The following is a 15,449-nucleotide window of genomic DNA, read 5'->3' on the forward strand; positions in this document are numbered from 1 at the left end:
AGTTCGTTTCTTAAAGGTATTTGATGTCTCTCAAAAAGGCCATTTCCATCATAACCATATTATTTAAGAATTAGGATATTAAGATATCCTACATCTACTTAACTAAAAAAACTGTTCTGCTTATGTAATTAGAGTATCCTAAATTTCTTTATTACTGAATGGAAGTTAATGGTCCATGCTATCAAAGGTACTTGATAGAGTTATTGTAAAATCTCAGAGGTATTTAGAGAAAAGAACTCTGACGTCAACTTTTTTCCTGCATTGAAACAACGTAACGCATAACATTCTGTGGCATAGCATTGCATTTTCATTTATAGAGTTCAGATATTCAAAGTAAGTACCAAGATGGACCAACTTTATTATGTTAGGAAATTCTGATTTTCTTCCTAGTTGGCAAACTTTATACAGCTAGGGTATCTCAAGGGTCACATACCTATAGGATTTGAGCAGGGATCATAAATGATTGCAGGGAGCTGGCTGGGCACAGTAGGAAACTAAAAACCAGCAGTTACCTAACTTGGGCTACAGTTTGGGTCTAGTGTTATCATACCCTCAGAATTTTTAAGGGAAGGTAGGTAACCTGAATTTTATACCAAGTCTTCTAATTTGTAAACGTTGACAGCTAATTCAAACAAAGGTTGTTCAGACCAATGAAAACCTGTTTGTGGGCCATATTCATCCCTTGGGTTGCCAGTTTGCCACCTCTGATTGACCAGATCTATTAAACATAAGATCTGTTTTATTGAGGCCAATGATAGCATAACATAAAGACTTTGAAATGTGGTCCTCAGGAAATAATGTCTTGGTTTTAGAGTTTATAGTGAAAATGGAATAGGTAATTCATTGTTATATTAAAATGCATGCATAATAAATACATAAAATCACGTTGTATTCTAAAGCAAGACAAGTGTTCATTTTCCTTTTTTGATAGAAATGACACAATTGGAAATCAAATACCTTCACTGATAGCAGTATGTCTTGATATAAAATTTCTTTAAGGCTGTTTTATTTATTTATTTATTCATTCATTCATTCTTGGCTGTGTTGGGTCTTCCTTGCTCTCCACGAGCTTTCTCTAGTTGCGGCAAGCGGGGGCTTCTCACTGTGGGGGCTTGTTGCGGAGCACGGGCTCTAGGCACGCAGCCTTCAGTAGTTGTGGCATGTGGGCTCAGTAGTTATGGCTCACAGGCTCTAGAGCGCAGGCTCAATAGTTGTGGTGCATGGGCTTAGTTGCTCTGCGGCATGTGGGATCTTCCCGGATCAGGGCTCGAACCCGTGTCCCCTGCATTGGCAGGCGGATTCTTAACCACTGTGCCACCAGGGAAGTCCAAGGCTAAGTTTTTTGTTTTCTTTTGGTTTGGTTTGGTTTTTTTTGCGATACGCGGGCCTCTCACCGCTGCGGCCTCTCCCGCTGCGGAGCACAGGCTCCGGATGCGCAGGCCCAGTGGCCATGGCCCACGGGGGCAGCCGCGGATCTTGCCGGACCGGGGCACGAACCCACGTCCCCTGCATCGGCAGGCGGACTCCCAACCGCTGCGCCACCAGGGAAGCCCAAGGCTAAGTTTTAATTCTACTAGTATTGAAGGTATTTTGTCTTGGTAGACCTCAAGCTGTCCAAACAGTGAAGGGGAGGGAAAAGCAAGCCTTCTTTAAACTATACCTCTCCCTAGGTGACTTGATTTTTTGCTTAGCAGATCACAAATTTTTCCCAGATACATTAAAGCTATAAAATTATTTTGAGTTTAGTACATCCATAGTAGTTGTGTGTCTTAGACTGGAGAAGTGAGATAATTTCTTAACCTAATAGCAAGGAAGATCTTCTTACAGTCAGAGATGGAAACACCCCAATCAGATTGTATGTCCTTGGAAGAAGGTATGACCTTGATGACTCTTTGAAACAACACTTCATTGATTTCCCTTTGAAAACTTGCCTAACGTGCACTCTCAGGTTCTTATCTTAACGGGGTTTTTCCTCCAAAACAGTTTGAATGTCTGCTTCTTCCTTGTAGGTAGTGAAAGAAGAGTTTGTAGTACTAAGCTATTTATGAATATCTTCTCCTGGTAGCAGTTACCCTATCACTTTCCCACTTATCATTGTATACATTCAAACTACCCCCAACCCTGATGACACAAATGTGCAGAAGGGGGAAAAGGGAATGGGGGGACCTCTGCAAGTGACATTTTTCTTTGTCCCACTTTGTTTTTTCATTTGTTCCGTCATTGAAGGCAGACTCAATTTCTCGAATCTGTTTCCTAGGTTCTGCATATGTAGAATGTAATTTATTGAAACATTTTTCTCTTTATTATAATCTGGTCATAGTTTGCAGTCTGTCTTATAGAAAACTGAATTACTGGCAAAAGTGTTTTTGCTTCAGTTTCTCCTACTCTCCACATTGCTGTCAGTGTCTAAGGTACAAATCTGATTGTGTCACTTTCCTTCCCGGGAAACTTTAGGGCTCCTCATAATTCAGGATAAAGTCCAAAATCTTTATCGTGGCCTACAGGCCTTTCATCTTTCACGATCTGGGTCATGCTTAGGTTTCCAAAGTCAACTCTATACTCCCACAGCATCCTGTGCAAATTATCTATCATGACATTTATAACACTGTTATCATCCTTAAGTTTCTTTTTTTGCCTTTACCATTAGACTAACCTCTTTTATAAAAGTGTATTTTATGTCTTTCAACTGTTCCCAGAATCTAGCAGAGTTCCTAGCACTAAATGAATGAGTCTCCTTGTTCCTAGGCTGGAGGTGTAGGAACTGTGTATTTCACTTTCTTTGTTTTGTGTATGCTTTTGACAATATTATCCCCTTTTACCTGGAATGCCGTCTGTTTCCTCTATGCCCCCACTTCAGTTTACCTTTCTCTATGTTTTCACAATGCTTCATTCATATATCCAACAGAGTATTATTAAATTATGTTAATTTCAGTGTAATCTCTGTCTATTGGTCAGACAGGGACTTAGATTCTAAAATATATAAATAAAAGCAGTGATTGGCACAAAGAAGGTAACCACAGAGATGAGTGAATGACTGATCCTTATTAATGGTATGCTAGAAATTTAGTGAAGTAGTCTGCAAACAGTGGATCCAAATTTGTGGCTAAAGGGTCAAGTTCAGCTTACACATCTGTTTTTTTTTTGGGGGGGTCAGCTCAGTGTTTTTTAAAACATTGGTATATAAGGATGCTCTTCTGTTTCCTCTCCCGGATGTCATATACTCAGTAGCTTTACAGAGAGGTTACTGCTTGCAGCTGAAGGTATTTGAGTGTGTAACGACTGCTCTAGTGTCCCATCATTTTGTGGCTACAGTACCTTAAATGGAGGCCTAAAGACCTGATTGAGTAATCCAAATCTTTATATACCTAGTTTGCTACCAAGAAGAAATAGCCACCATTGAAAAATTCATTCAATATTTTGAATTTTTTATTTCATTCTGAGAATCTCAAAGTACCAGAATGTGTGTGTACCTCATCCTTATCTGAAGTAAGCATTTTCAAACTGTTCTGAGGAATACTGCATGAGAAAAAGATGGCCATATAAGGTGGAAAACACAAACTGTTATATTCACCACATGTAGTATCCTAATAAAGGCTTAGAAGAGTCTTGTTTAACTTTTAGTCCAAACACATTTGGCCATGGGACCCTTTTAAAAATAATATCTCTTCACCCGCTTTTCCAAAAAAAAAAAAAAGCCAGTTTGGAAAACACTGGCTTAAAGAAAAGGACTATGTGATCTCCTAGGGGTTATTCAGTATTTGGGGGGTGAAGAGGGTCAGAGTTCTAGATATTAGAATTTACTGAAAATGAGAGGAATGAAGAGAGGGTTGAGATTGAATAGAGGTCAAATCAATTACCTTAAATACTACATACAGTCATTTGGGAAACAGACTATAAAACACATTCATAGTTTCTCTTTTTCTCTCTCTCCCCCCGCCCCCTTTTACTCTCTGTCTCTATCTCTGATTTCATCCTCACACCAACCCTGTGAGGTAAGTAGCACAAAGATTTTCATCTCCACTTTGCCACTGAAGAAACTAAACCTGAGAAAGGTAAAATGACATACCTAAGATCACACAGTCAGTAAAAGGTAGGGCACCAACGTAAAACCAGATCTTTTGACTTCTAGTCTTTCCACAGTATCACCCAGACTCATATCGTATTAGTGTCCCTATTGTATATAGTTTTTCATTGAGTGAAAACTGCATTTGAAAAGGGAAATAGGTTTTTAGCACATGACTGTGAAGTGCCTTGTGATTGATGGTCAGATTTCCAAATTGCTAAACAGCAAACAGAATCAGCAAGTAAACCAAAAGTAGATTACTAAACAGTGTTGAGATTTTTCACAAAGTTTGTTATATCATACAAGACAATGCTGTAAGTTTTATATCAAGATTTTTCTTTTTCTGAATTAGTGGTTTAAATATTACACTGTGCTGTTTGATTACTATTGCTTTTTAAAATGATGGCTTTATGAGGATATAATTCACATGCCATGTAGTTCACCCATCTAAAGTGTACAGTTAAGTGATTGTCAGTATATTTAGGATTATGCAATCATTACCACTATCAAATTTGTGGAATTTCATCATCCCCAAAAGGAAACACTGTATTCATTACAAGTGACTCACCCCCAGCCCCACCCCATTCCAGCCCTAGACAGCCATCAATCTATTGATACTTTCTCTCTCTATGGATTTTTCTGTTCTGGACATTTCTCATAAATGGAGTCATACGATATGTGGTGCATTGTGGCTAGCTTCTTTTACTTAGCATGTTTTCAAGGTTAATCCATATAGTAGCATGTATCAGTGCTTTTTATTGTTGAATAATATTCCGTGTATGTATATTTTAGATTTTATTTATCCATTCACCAGTTGATAGACATTTGGGTTGTTTCCACTTTTTGGCTATTATGAACAATGCTGCTATGAACATTTGTGTACAGATTTTTGTGTGGACATGTTTTTAGGTATCTTGGGTATATACCTAGTAGTAGATCATGTGGTAGTTGGTCATATGGTAGGAGATCATAGATCATATAGTAGTGGGTCATATGGGAATTCTGTGTCTAACCTTTTGAGGAAGACTTTTCCAAAGTGACTGCATCATTTTACATTTCCACCAGCCATATATGAGTTCCAGTTTCTCCACATTGTTACCAACTCTTTTTTTTTTTGTCAACTCTTGTTTTTATAGCCATCATAGTGGGTATGAAGTGGTATCTCGTGGTTTTGACTTGCATTTCTCTGATGACTAATGATGTTGAGCATCTTTTCATGTGCTTATTGGCCATTTGTATATCTTCTTTGGAAAACTATTTGTATCTTTTGCCCATATTTTAACTGGATTATTTGTGTTTTTATTATTGAGTTGGAGTTCTCTATATATTTTAGATATGTCACTTTTCAGATATGAAATTTGCAAACATTTTCTCCTGTTCTGTGGGTTGTCTTTTCACTTTCTTGATGGTGTCCTTTGAAGCATAGAAGTTTTTAATTTGGATGAAATCCAACTTATCTATTTTGTTATTTGTACTTTTGGTGTACAAATCTAGGAAAGCACTGCCTAATCCAAGGTCATGAAAATGTATGCCTCTGCTTTCTTCTACAAGTTCTGTAGCGTTAGCTCTTACATTTAGGTCTTCGATCCATTTTCAGTTAATTTTTTGTGTATGATATGTGGTAGGGGTCCAATTTTATTCTTTGTATCCAGTTGTCCCAGCACCATTTATTGAAAATAATTTGATTACTCTTCTTGTTTTAATAGAAAAAAATAAGAATGCTTCAAAGTCATGAGCTGGCAGTAACATTGTGAAGAATGCTGATGTTCTGTTTTGTGTAGCATTATGTATGACATCCAGATCTGGAGAGAGATAAGACCATTTCATTCACACTGAACAACTGCTCATTTTGCATTTATTTCCTCTGTGCTTCAGGTTTGAGTTCTCTGAAAATCAATTTGTTTTGATGCCTGTAAGATATACAAAGCTTTAAAATAGTATTGTAAAGAGGAAGGATTTAGGAATGATTGATTTGTGAGCAGAGATAATATATTGATTCATAATTTAGCAAAAATATGTAATCTTTTTGGTCCAATGTTTTTAAAAAGGTAAAAGTATGTTTGGTAGCCTGTTTCAATCCATTTTCAGCAAGAAACATTATCCCACCTGATAACTGTTCTTATGGAACTCAAAAGTAGATTATATTATACGATTTTCTAACAGTGATGGAGGAGTTGGCTAAGTAGGAAAATGGAAAAGTGCAAAGTCAGATTCATGCAGACTAGGGATCCAAGATCTGGACAGTAGGATAGGTATATATTAAGATGTTCTGGTGCCAGGAGTTTTAAAACTGATTAGCGAAACTATTATGTTGCATCGCTTACTGTTTATATTTGTTATTCTTAGAAATGGAAGGAAGCAGAGAATATATTTGATGTTGATGGATAAATTGGGGCTAGACTTCCACATGGATGAGGGAAGTAGCTGCTTGCTCGAGTAGACCTCAAGAATGTGAGCCATACCAGTTCTGTCTACCAGCAGTCTGCTCTGCCTAAAAATCTACCATAGAAGATATTTTTTGAATTTTTAAATATTTTCATGTGTTTCCTTTTTAAATACAAATACTCTGGAGAAGGGATATCAATGACTAACTGGCAAGTGGGAGAAGGTAACTAGATAGTGAAAAGAAAGGCCTGGAGATTCCAAAGTAGAGGATACTTAAACAGTTTAATATTTTCCAGTTGTAAAAGAAATATGTGTTTAGTGCAGAAACTTAGAAAAGTATGGCGAAGAGAATAATTATTATAATTCCACCACCTCTAGGTCACGACTTTTAACATTTTAGTGCATTTTCCCTGCTGTGTATAAAATAGATAACTAACAAGGACCTACTGTATAGCACAGGGAACTATACCTCAATATTTTGTAATAACCTATAAGGGAAAAGAATCTGAAAACAAAATAGATATGTATGTGTAACTGAATCACTTTGCTGCACACCGGAAACTAACACAACACTGTAAATCAATGATACTTAAAGAAAAAAAGAAAGGAAAATACATTTTAGTGTGTTTTCCTTGTTCCATGCCTTATGTTCATGGTTGAGTTAGCATACTTTTGTTTACATGTCTATATTTTTTCATGCTGTTAAAAGCTGTCAGCGTTTCTTTTTTGTCAGCATTATTTTAACTGACTGCATATATTTCATGCAATGGGTATACAGTAATTAGATTAAGTTAAATCTTTAGGTTGTTCCTCTTGTGCTTTTAAATTTCATAGAAATAGTTTTGGTAGTTGTCCACTCCAGGGGAGCTTCTTGCATAGATTCTGTTGGAAGGAGGCTAGTCAGTAAGCTGTGCAGTGGAGGCACCTGCTATAATAGGCCTGCCCCCAGCATTAGAGTCAAAGGAGGAGGACCACAGCTGAACCAGTTATATGGGAATTGTTCGTTCCTTCCTCCCAGCTATCAATATACTGAAGGGGAAGAGAGGCCGTGGAAATAGGGGAGAGATGAGAAGGAATCAAATCACTGATTATGCCTTCTTTTCCCAGTGAAGGTTCTTTAGGCCTCAGGCCAGACCCTGCCTAGGGGAGGGGAAAGAGCTTTAATTGGATATGTGATTTATGTTTTAAATTGGGTTAAATTAACTTGAAGTGGACTTTTTTTTTTCTTTTAATACTTGAACATTTTTGGAAGTTAAATTGGTTGAGGTTTATTTGAAGATAGGAAAGGGATATGCTGGATGGCAAATTGAAAGTGATGATTGGGGAATTCCCTGGAGGTCAGTTGTTGGGACTCTGGGCTTTCACTGCCAAGGGCCCGGCTTCAAGCCCTGGTCAGGGAACTAGGATCCCACAAACTGCAAGGCACGGCCAAAAAAAAAAAAAGTGATGATTGGAGAAAAATAATCAAGCTGCTGCTTGTTTGAATCTCCCACCAAGTAATATTGGGAGATGTAGTTTTCTGATTAACTTAAATGATGATATTAATGGAGAAGAGAGATTGGACCTAAAATTTATTCCCTCTTAAAGGTGTTAACCATGCGGAGGTGTGTGAAAGCTTGATTCTTAAAGTGATACAGATATTGATTCTCTGAGCTCTAGGAGGAGAGGATGAACTCTTTTTTCCTGTAAAAAAAAACAAAACAAAAACTTGTAAGGAGATGTGGGTCAAAGGGTACCAACTTTCAGTTATAAACTGAATAAGTTCTGGGTATCTAATATATAGCGTGATGGGGCTTCCCTGGTGGCGCAGTGATTGAGAGTCCGCCTGCTGATGCAGGATACATGGGTTCGTGCCCCGGTCCGGGAAGATCCCACATGCTGCGGAGTGGCTGGGCCCGTGAGCCATGGCCGCTGGGCCTGCGCGTCCGGAGCCTGTGCTCCGCAACGGGAGAGGCCGCGGCAGTGAGAGGCCCGCGTACCATAAAACAAAAACAAAAACAAATATATAGCGTGATGATTATAGGTAATAATAGTATATTGTATACTTGAAATTTGCTAAGATCTTAGATGTTCCCACCACATTAAAAAAATGTAACTAGGGCTTCCCTGGTGGCGTAGTGGTTGAGAGTCTGCCTGCCGATGAAGGGGACACGGGTTCGTGCCCCGGTCCGGGAAGATCCCACATGCCGCGGGGTGGCTGGGCCCGTGAGCCATGGCCGCTGGGCCTGCGCGTCCGGAGCCTGTGCTCCGCAGCGGGAGAGGCCACAACAGTGAGAGGCCCGCGTACCAAAAAAAAAAAAAAAAAAAGTAACTATATGAGGTGATGGATTTGTAAATTAACTTGATTGTAGTAATCATTTCATAGTGTATACACGTATTAAGTCATCACATTGTACACCTTAAACACATGATTGTAGAACCTAAATATATACAATTTTTGTCAATCATACCTCCGTATTAAGTCATCACATTGTACACCTTAAACACATGATTGTAGAACCTAAATATATACAATTTTTGTCAATCATACCTCCGTATTAAGTCATCACATTGTACACCTTAAACACATGATTGTAGAACCTAAATATATACAATTTTTGTCAATCATACCTCAGTGAAGCTGGAAAAAATGACTTTTTCCTTTGCATATTGTAAACCATTTTGAAAACTTCTGTATAGTGCAAATAATTAAACATCAGTGCAACACATTATCCCTTCTCAAACGTGAACATCATATCATGTAGCCTTTGGGTATATTCTTCCAGGCTTCCTTGTGCCTTTTTAAAATTGCTTATTGCCTTTTTTTTTCCTCCCAAAATTGAGATCATACTTGTAAAATTTTTGTGGCCTGCAAGAGGTTGCATAAGGAAGCAGAAATTGTTGTAACACAAAAATGTTCACTGATGAAGTAACCACTGAACATTCCTGACTTCTCTCTTAAAACTTGAATTTATTCACCTATCCAACCACTGTCTCTCTCTCTGTGCTGGGGTCTATTTAATGCAGGGAAGTCAGTGAAGGATACTGGAGATCTGTGTGGTCACTGACAAATTTGTCTAGGTTGGACCAGTTGAAAAACTAATAAAGAAAAATATCTAGAGATGACAACAGGATGGGCACTTCAGTGAAGAATGACTGTACATGACATATTAAGATAAGTTTTTGGGAACATCCATGTAGCTCTCATGAAGGATTGCTGCCATGATGGTGCCATGTAAGTCACGCAATGAAAAATGATGTGCTATTGCATATCATTTTGATAGAAAAATTACATCCCCCCCAAAAAAACTCCCACTATTTTTATTCATTCTTTGATTATCTAATAATTAGTTTATAGGTATAAAGGTTGCCTCAGTGTTGTTAAACTGCCAAGGTAATTTTTTAAAATCTTATATTTATAGGGTACTTTTTCAGGATAAATTTTCAATCAAATCTTTGTTCCCTATTATGAATATGAACGAATACTTATTATGAGTGTGAATACTTAATAGCCTTCTACTAAGTACCATTTATTGATGATAACAAGGGTCACCTGTATTTAAGTTTTTCTAAAGTCTCTAGACTGTTATAATAAATAGTAACCAGATAACCACATTTTCCTACTGAGTAAACATTTGCTAGAAAAGCTAGCTTTATCCTAAGTTAAGTACATACTTTTAAAAACCTATACACACAAGTTATAATAAAAAATTTCTTTAACTTTTTTTAGGTCTAAATATAAGTTCAGTATAGAAGGTACCACTTCTGTCTCTTATGGAATTAAGGCAAATTTTCTCATTCTTGTAACTCTGATATATTGATGACTAGTGACCATTAGACTGGTGTATGCAAATACCTTAGCTAATCTGCTAAATGGGCTTTTAATTATGTGCTAATTTGTTCTTTTAATTACCCTAGTTGTCATATAAATAAATTAGCCTCTGGGGTATTTGCCGTGTTCCCATTTTCTGAGATCCTTCTGGCTTTCTACTGTGCACATGAATCACCTGGGGAATCTTGTTAAAATGCAGATTCTGATTCAGTATGCACGTAGCTTGGAGGCAGGCAAAATTCCAAATTTGAAGCCAGCTTCCAGGACAATGCCAGTGCCAATGCTGCTGGCTTTTGGACCACATTTTGAATATCAAGGCTTTTAATAGCAACTTTGGGAACGCAAGCCAGGCAAACTTGTTGAAGCCATTTCTTGTTATGATAACTTTATGATTCACTCCTAGTTTATTAGTAATATATATTTTTCCTGTGGGGATATATATATTTACTTGTAACTTGTAGCACATGAGTTTTACTGTAGTTTTTGTGTTGGGCATGTCATCTACAATGGCATTTATAAAGAATGGTAACATAATGATGATGATGATGTAATAATTGACATGTATTGACTACTTATGTCTGACACTGTGCTTTACAAAGTTTGGCTAAATTTTCTCAACAAAACCATGCAGTATACATTATTGTTGTTATCCCCATTTACTAATGAGGAGGCTTGGTGACAAGTTTAGTGACTTGCCCAGAGTCACACAACCAGAAGGTGGCAGAGTCAGGACGTCAGCTCAGGTAGTCTGACTCTAGAGCTTGTACTTTTAATCTCTTTACTAGTCTGACAACAGCTAGAAAGCATAGGCTCAATATAATATCACGTATCTGAATTTTCTAGCTTCTGTCACCATTCATATAAGATATATTTGAATTTTCTAGCTTTTTCCCAAAAGACCTTTGAATAGCATTTTCCCTCCTTACGTTTTCCTTTTTTTGTGGCTTTCCCATAGATACTGATGATCTGTGATTTGTTACCAGTTTTTTTAGTCTTTTTGTATATTTGTGCTTAGAGAAAAAGATCTCAACTTTCATATTCTTTTGATATGAAAATTTATGAAGAATGAAAAGTAGGTAGTACCCTGCCCAGAATGAAAGATAAAAGTGTTTTTAGTAATGTTGAGACTATGTGTTTCTGCCAAAGAGTAGTAGCCCAGGAAAACATCAGGTTCTATAGGATCATCACAGAAGAATGGTTGATTCTTCTGTGTGTTCTTAAAAATTGGGAATTTTTTTCTTTATCCAAATGGTAATTATATTCTAGTAATTAGCCTGGAGACAAACCTTCTGAGTTCTCCTGCAAAACCACCAGATGGTCTTAGAGAAGCCAAGAGAAACTGAGAACTCTGCCTTAGCTTCTCAGCCTGTTAGATGTTGACAGTTGTGCAGTGCTTGAGTCTTTATCCCGTGTTAAGAAGTAAGTACGTACACAGGTGTTTGTAAAAATTTATGAAAATGAGCGAAAGCTGTTTAGGATTAGAAAAATATGTTACCGTAGCTGCAATTTAATTTGGAAATCAGTAAACACAGAACAGGTCATGATAAATAAGAATATAACTAGCTCATTACTCATGTCGAAGTAATAGGAGGCTGTTTACTTTTCATTATCTCTGTTTCTTTTACAGTCCATCAATATTATGGAACTGACTTTACAAAAGTATGGAAGCTATGAAAAATTTGAACAGGCCACTGGTGGTAGCCTGCTATCTAAAACTCGAATCTGGAGTCATGTTAGGAAATACATGATGAAAGAAGGCTGCATGGGTGAGGTATGAATCATGAGTGAGCATGACAAATTGACTGAGCATTTTAACTCTTGGTCACTGCCACATGTTTGTTTTTTCTGCAGGTTTTGTTTTCCCAACACTATTTTACTCATTAAATAAGTCATCCAGATTTCTTACTAAATATAAGTCTAAGTTTTTGTTGCATTGAATTGTTAATGTTCAGTTTTTTTGTTTTTCCTTTTTTCTTACTATCATTTTTGTATAGCTTGTAGGATTATGTGAATTGGCTTATGAAAATTATTAATGAAGAGATTTGGCACAGTGACTTCTCTTATTAATGTCCAGTTCCTAGTGTTCAGTCTCAAAATAAGCTTTGGCCCAGCAGTGACCAGAACTCTGGCTCCTGTACCTTCCTTTGCATTATTCCCGCTCGGGGGACTATATTTGAGAGCACTGCAGAGGCACAATTTCAGTTCTCTGTCTTCCTCCACACAGCTGTCTACTTTTCTTTCAATCCAGTAAAGGTTCTTGAGTTCCCAAAGGCTCAAAATTGCAAGGGTCTGCATTTCATCTTCTTGGTTTCTGGGAGATTCAAGATGGTGTAAACAAAAGAAAAAGGTGTTAATTTATGGGTCCATTGTTTTCCGTGAAAACTTTCTCCCCCTGCCTTCTAGTTTTGTCTTATATATATATATATATATATATATATATATACACACACACACATATATGTATATATATTATATATACATATATAATATACGTATATATATAATTTGTATATATAATTTATATATATGTAAATATATATATATATATATATATATATATATTTTTTTTTTTTTTTAACTCTTGCTCCTTAGATTGTAGTTCATCTCACTGAGGACCTGCTTTCCCGAGCTTCCATGACAGTAGTAAATGGATGTCCAACACTGACCATCAATGTTTGCACCGCACGTGAGCATTGGCTGGAAGGAATGCTGAGGCATGAAATAGGTAGGGGGCAACCCTTCTCCATTTATTCAGTTGTAATAGTAGAAATTACTTCAAGGACTTGTTCGTTTATAATGCATTTATTCTTAGTAATATTTGGCAAAAAGTAATGAAATTGTTAGGTGTCACTTGAACTAAAGCTAAGATATTAATGTCTCTTTTCAAATTAGATTTTTTAGGGTACCATATAGCTGTATTAAGCTTGGAGAGTCATTTAACTCCTCTGGATTTCAGTTCCCCCATCTTCAACTGAGGGAATTGAATTAAGTGATCTCTAAGATTCTTTTCAAATATCAAGTCTATAATTCGACTCTTAGAAAGAAAATTAATTGCTGTAAAAGTTATACCTCTTCTAATGAGACATGTAATCCTTCTGAAGGCTGTGTACTCCTTCAAACCAAAGGGCATTAGTGTCAGATCATTTTCTACTTTGTTTTGATTTGTAGGTACACATCAATTTGGTTTTAGAACTGTTGGTAGAATCTTTTTTTGGAGAAGAATTAAAATAAGAATGGCATTTCTTACTTTTCATGTGCCTTTTCTTCTCCATAGGCACACATTATTTTCGAGGTATTAACAACCTTCAGCAGCCATGGAACAGTTGGACTGGCCGTAAAAAACATGAGCTAAAGCCAAACAATCCAACAGAGGAAGGACTGGCAAGTATTCACAGTGTCCTGTTTAGAAAAGACCCCTTTTTATGGAGGGCTGCCCTCCTCTACTACACTGTTTATCGAGCCAGCCACATGTCTTTTTGTGAATTATTCAAAGATATTGGAAAGTTTGTCAAGGACCCCAACACAAGATGGGATTATTGTGTACGAGCCAAGAGGGGACGGACTGATACCTCCCAACCAGGTGTGTGTCCCTTGACAGTAGATTTTCTGATTTATTGGATAATTGTCTTTTTTTTTTTGAATTTTTGAATTTTATTTTATAAAACAGCAGAATTTTATTTCCTAAAAGAGCAGGTTCTCACTAGTTATCCATTTTATACATATTAGTGTATATATGTCAATCCCAATCTCCCAATTCATCACACCACCACCACCACCCTCCCGCCGCTTTCCCTCCTTGGTGTCCATACATTTCTTCTCTACATCTGTGTCTCAGTTTCTGCCCTGCAGACTGGTTCGTTTCTACCATTTTTCTAAGTTCCATATATATGCGTAATATACAATATTTGTTTTCTCTTTCTTACTTCACTGTATGACAGTCTCTAGATTGATCCATGTCTCTACAAATGACCCAATTTCATTCCTTTTTATGGCTGAGTAATATTCCATTGTATATATGTACCACATTTTCTTTATCCATTTGTCTGTCGATGGGCATTTAGGTTGCTTCCATGACTGGGATATTGTAAATAGTGCTGCAATGAACATTGGGGTGCATGTGTCTTTTTGAATTATGGTTTTCTGTGGGTATATGCCCAGTAGTGTGATTGGTGGGTCATATGGTAATCCTATTTTTAGTTTTTTTAAGGAACTTCCATACTGTTCTCCATAGTGGCTGTATCAATTTACATTTCCACCAACAGTGCAAGAGGGTTCCCTTTTCTCCACACCCTCTCCAGCATATGTTGTTTGTAGATTTTCTGATGATGCCCATTCTAACTAGTGTGAGGTGATACCTCATTGTAGTTTTGATTTGCATTTTCTCTAATAATTAGTGATGTTGAGCAGCTTTTCATGTGCTTCTTGGCCATCTGAATGTCTTCTTTGGAGAAATGTCTATTTAGGTCTTCTGCCCATTTTTGCATTGGGTTGTTTATTTTTTTAATATTGAGCTGCGTGAGCTGCTTGTAAATTTTGGAGATTAATCCTTTGTCATTTGCTTCATTTGCAAATATTTTCTCCCATTCTGAGGGTTGTCTTTTCCTCTTGTTTATGGTTTCCTTTGCTGTGCAGATGCTTTGAAGTTTGATTAGGTCCCATTTGTTTATTTTTGTTTTTATTTCCATTACCCTAGGAGGTGGATCAAAAAAGATCTTGCTGTGATTTATGTCAAAGAGTGTTCTTCCTATGTTTTCCTCTAAGAGTTTTATAGTGTCCAGTCTTACATTTAGGTCTCTAATCCATTATGAGTTTATTTTTGTGTATGGTGTTAGGGAGTGTTCTGATTTCATTCTTTTACACTTAGCTGTCCAGTTTTCCCAACACCACTTATTGACGAGGCTGTCTTTTCTCCATTGTATATACTTGCCTCCTTTGTCATAGATTAGTTGACCGTACGTGTGTGGGTTTGTCTCTGGGCTTTCTATGCTGTTCTATTGATCTATATTTCTGTTTTTGTGCCAGTACCACACTGTCTTGATTACTGTAGCTTTGTAGTATAGTCTGAAGTTTGGGAGCCTGATTCCTCCAGCTCCATTTTTCTTCCTCAAGATTGCTTTGGCTATTTGGGGTCTTTTGTGTTTCCATACAAATTGTGAAATTTTTTGTTCTAGTTCTGTGAAAAATGCCATT

At 37.0% G+C, this 15,449-nt stretch overlaps 1 protein-coding gene across 11 annotated transcripts in view; it reads left to right on the forward strand.

Annotated features, from left to right (window-relative positions):
• The window catches only part of MATCAP2 (microtubule associated tyrosine carboxypeptidase 2), a 99,803-nt gene that overhangs the window by 38,275 nt on the left and 46,079 nt on the right, over positions 1-15,449 (forward strand). For 8 of the 11 annotated variants that reach the window (XR_002892557.3, XM_024128957.2, XM_024128961.2 and 5 more), the window contains 3 exons: positions 11,887-12,030; positions 12,852-12,984; positions 13,534-13,839. Coding sequence is in view for 9 of the 11 variants with exons in the window: in XM_024128957.2 (XP_023984725.1) it covers positions 11,887-12,030; positions 12,852-12,984; positions 13,534-13,839 (583 nt within the window). In the remaining 2 variants the exon portion in view is untranslated. The remainder of the gene's footprint in view (positions 1-11,886; positions 12,031-12,851; positions 12,985-13,533; positions 13,840-15,449) is intronic. The other 3 variants (XR_002892558.2, XM_024128967.2, XM_028489892.2) reach the window with 2 other exon arrangements.

The sequence above is a fragment of the Physeter macrocephalus genome, chromosome 5 (assembly GCF_002837175.3).
Source record: "Physeter macrocephalus isolate SW-GA chromosome 5, ASM283717v5, whole genome shotgun sequence".
Classification (NCBI taxonomy): Eukaryota; Metazoa; Chordata; class Mammalia; order Artiodactyla; family Physeteridae; genus Physeter; species Physeter macrocephalus.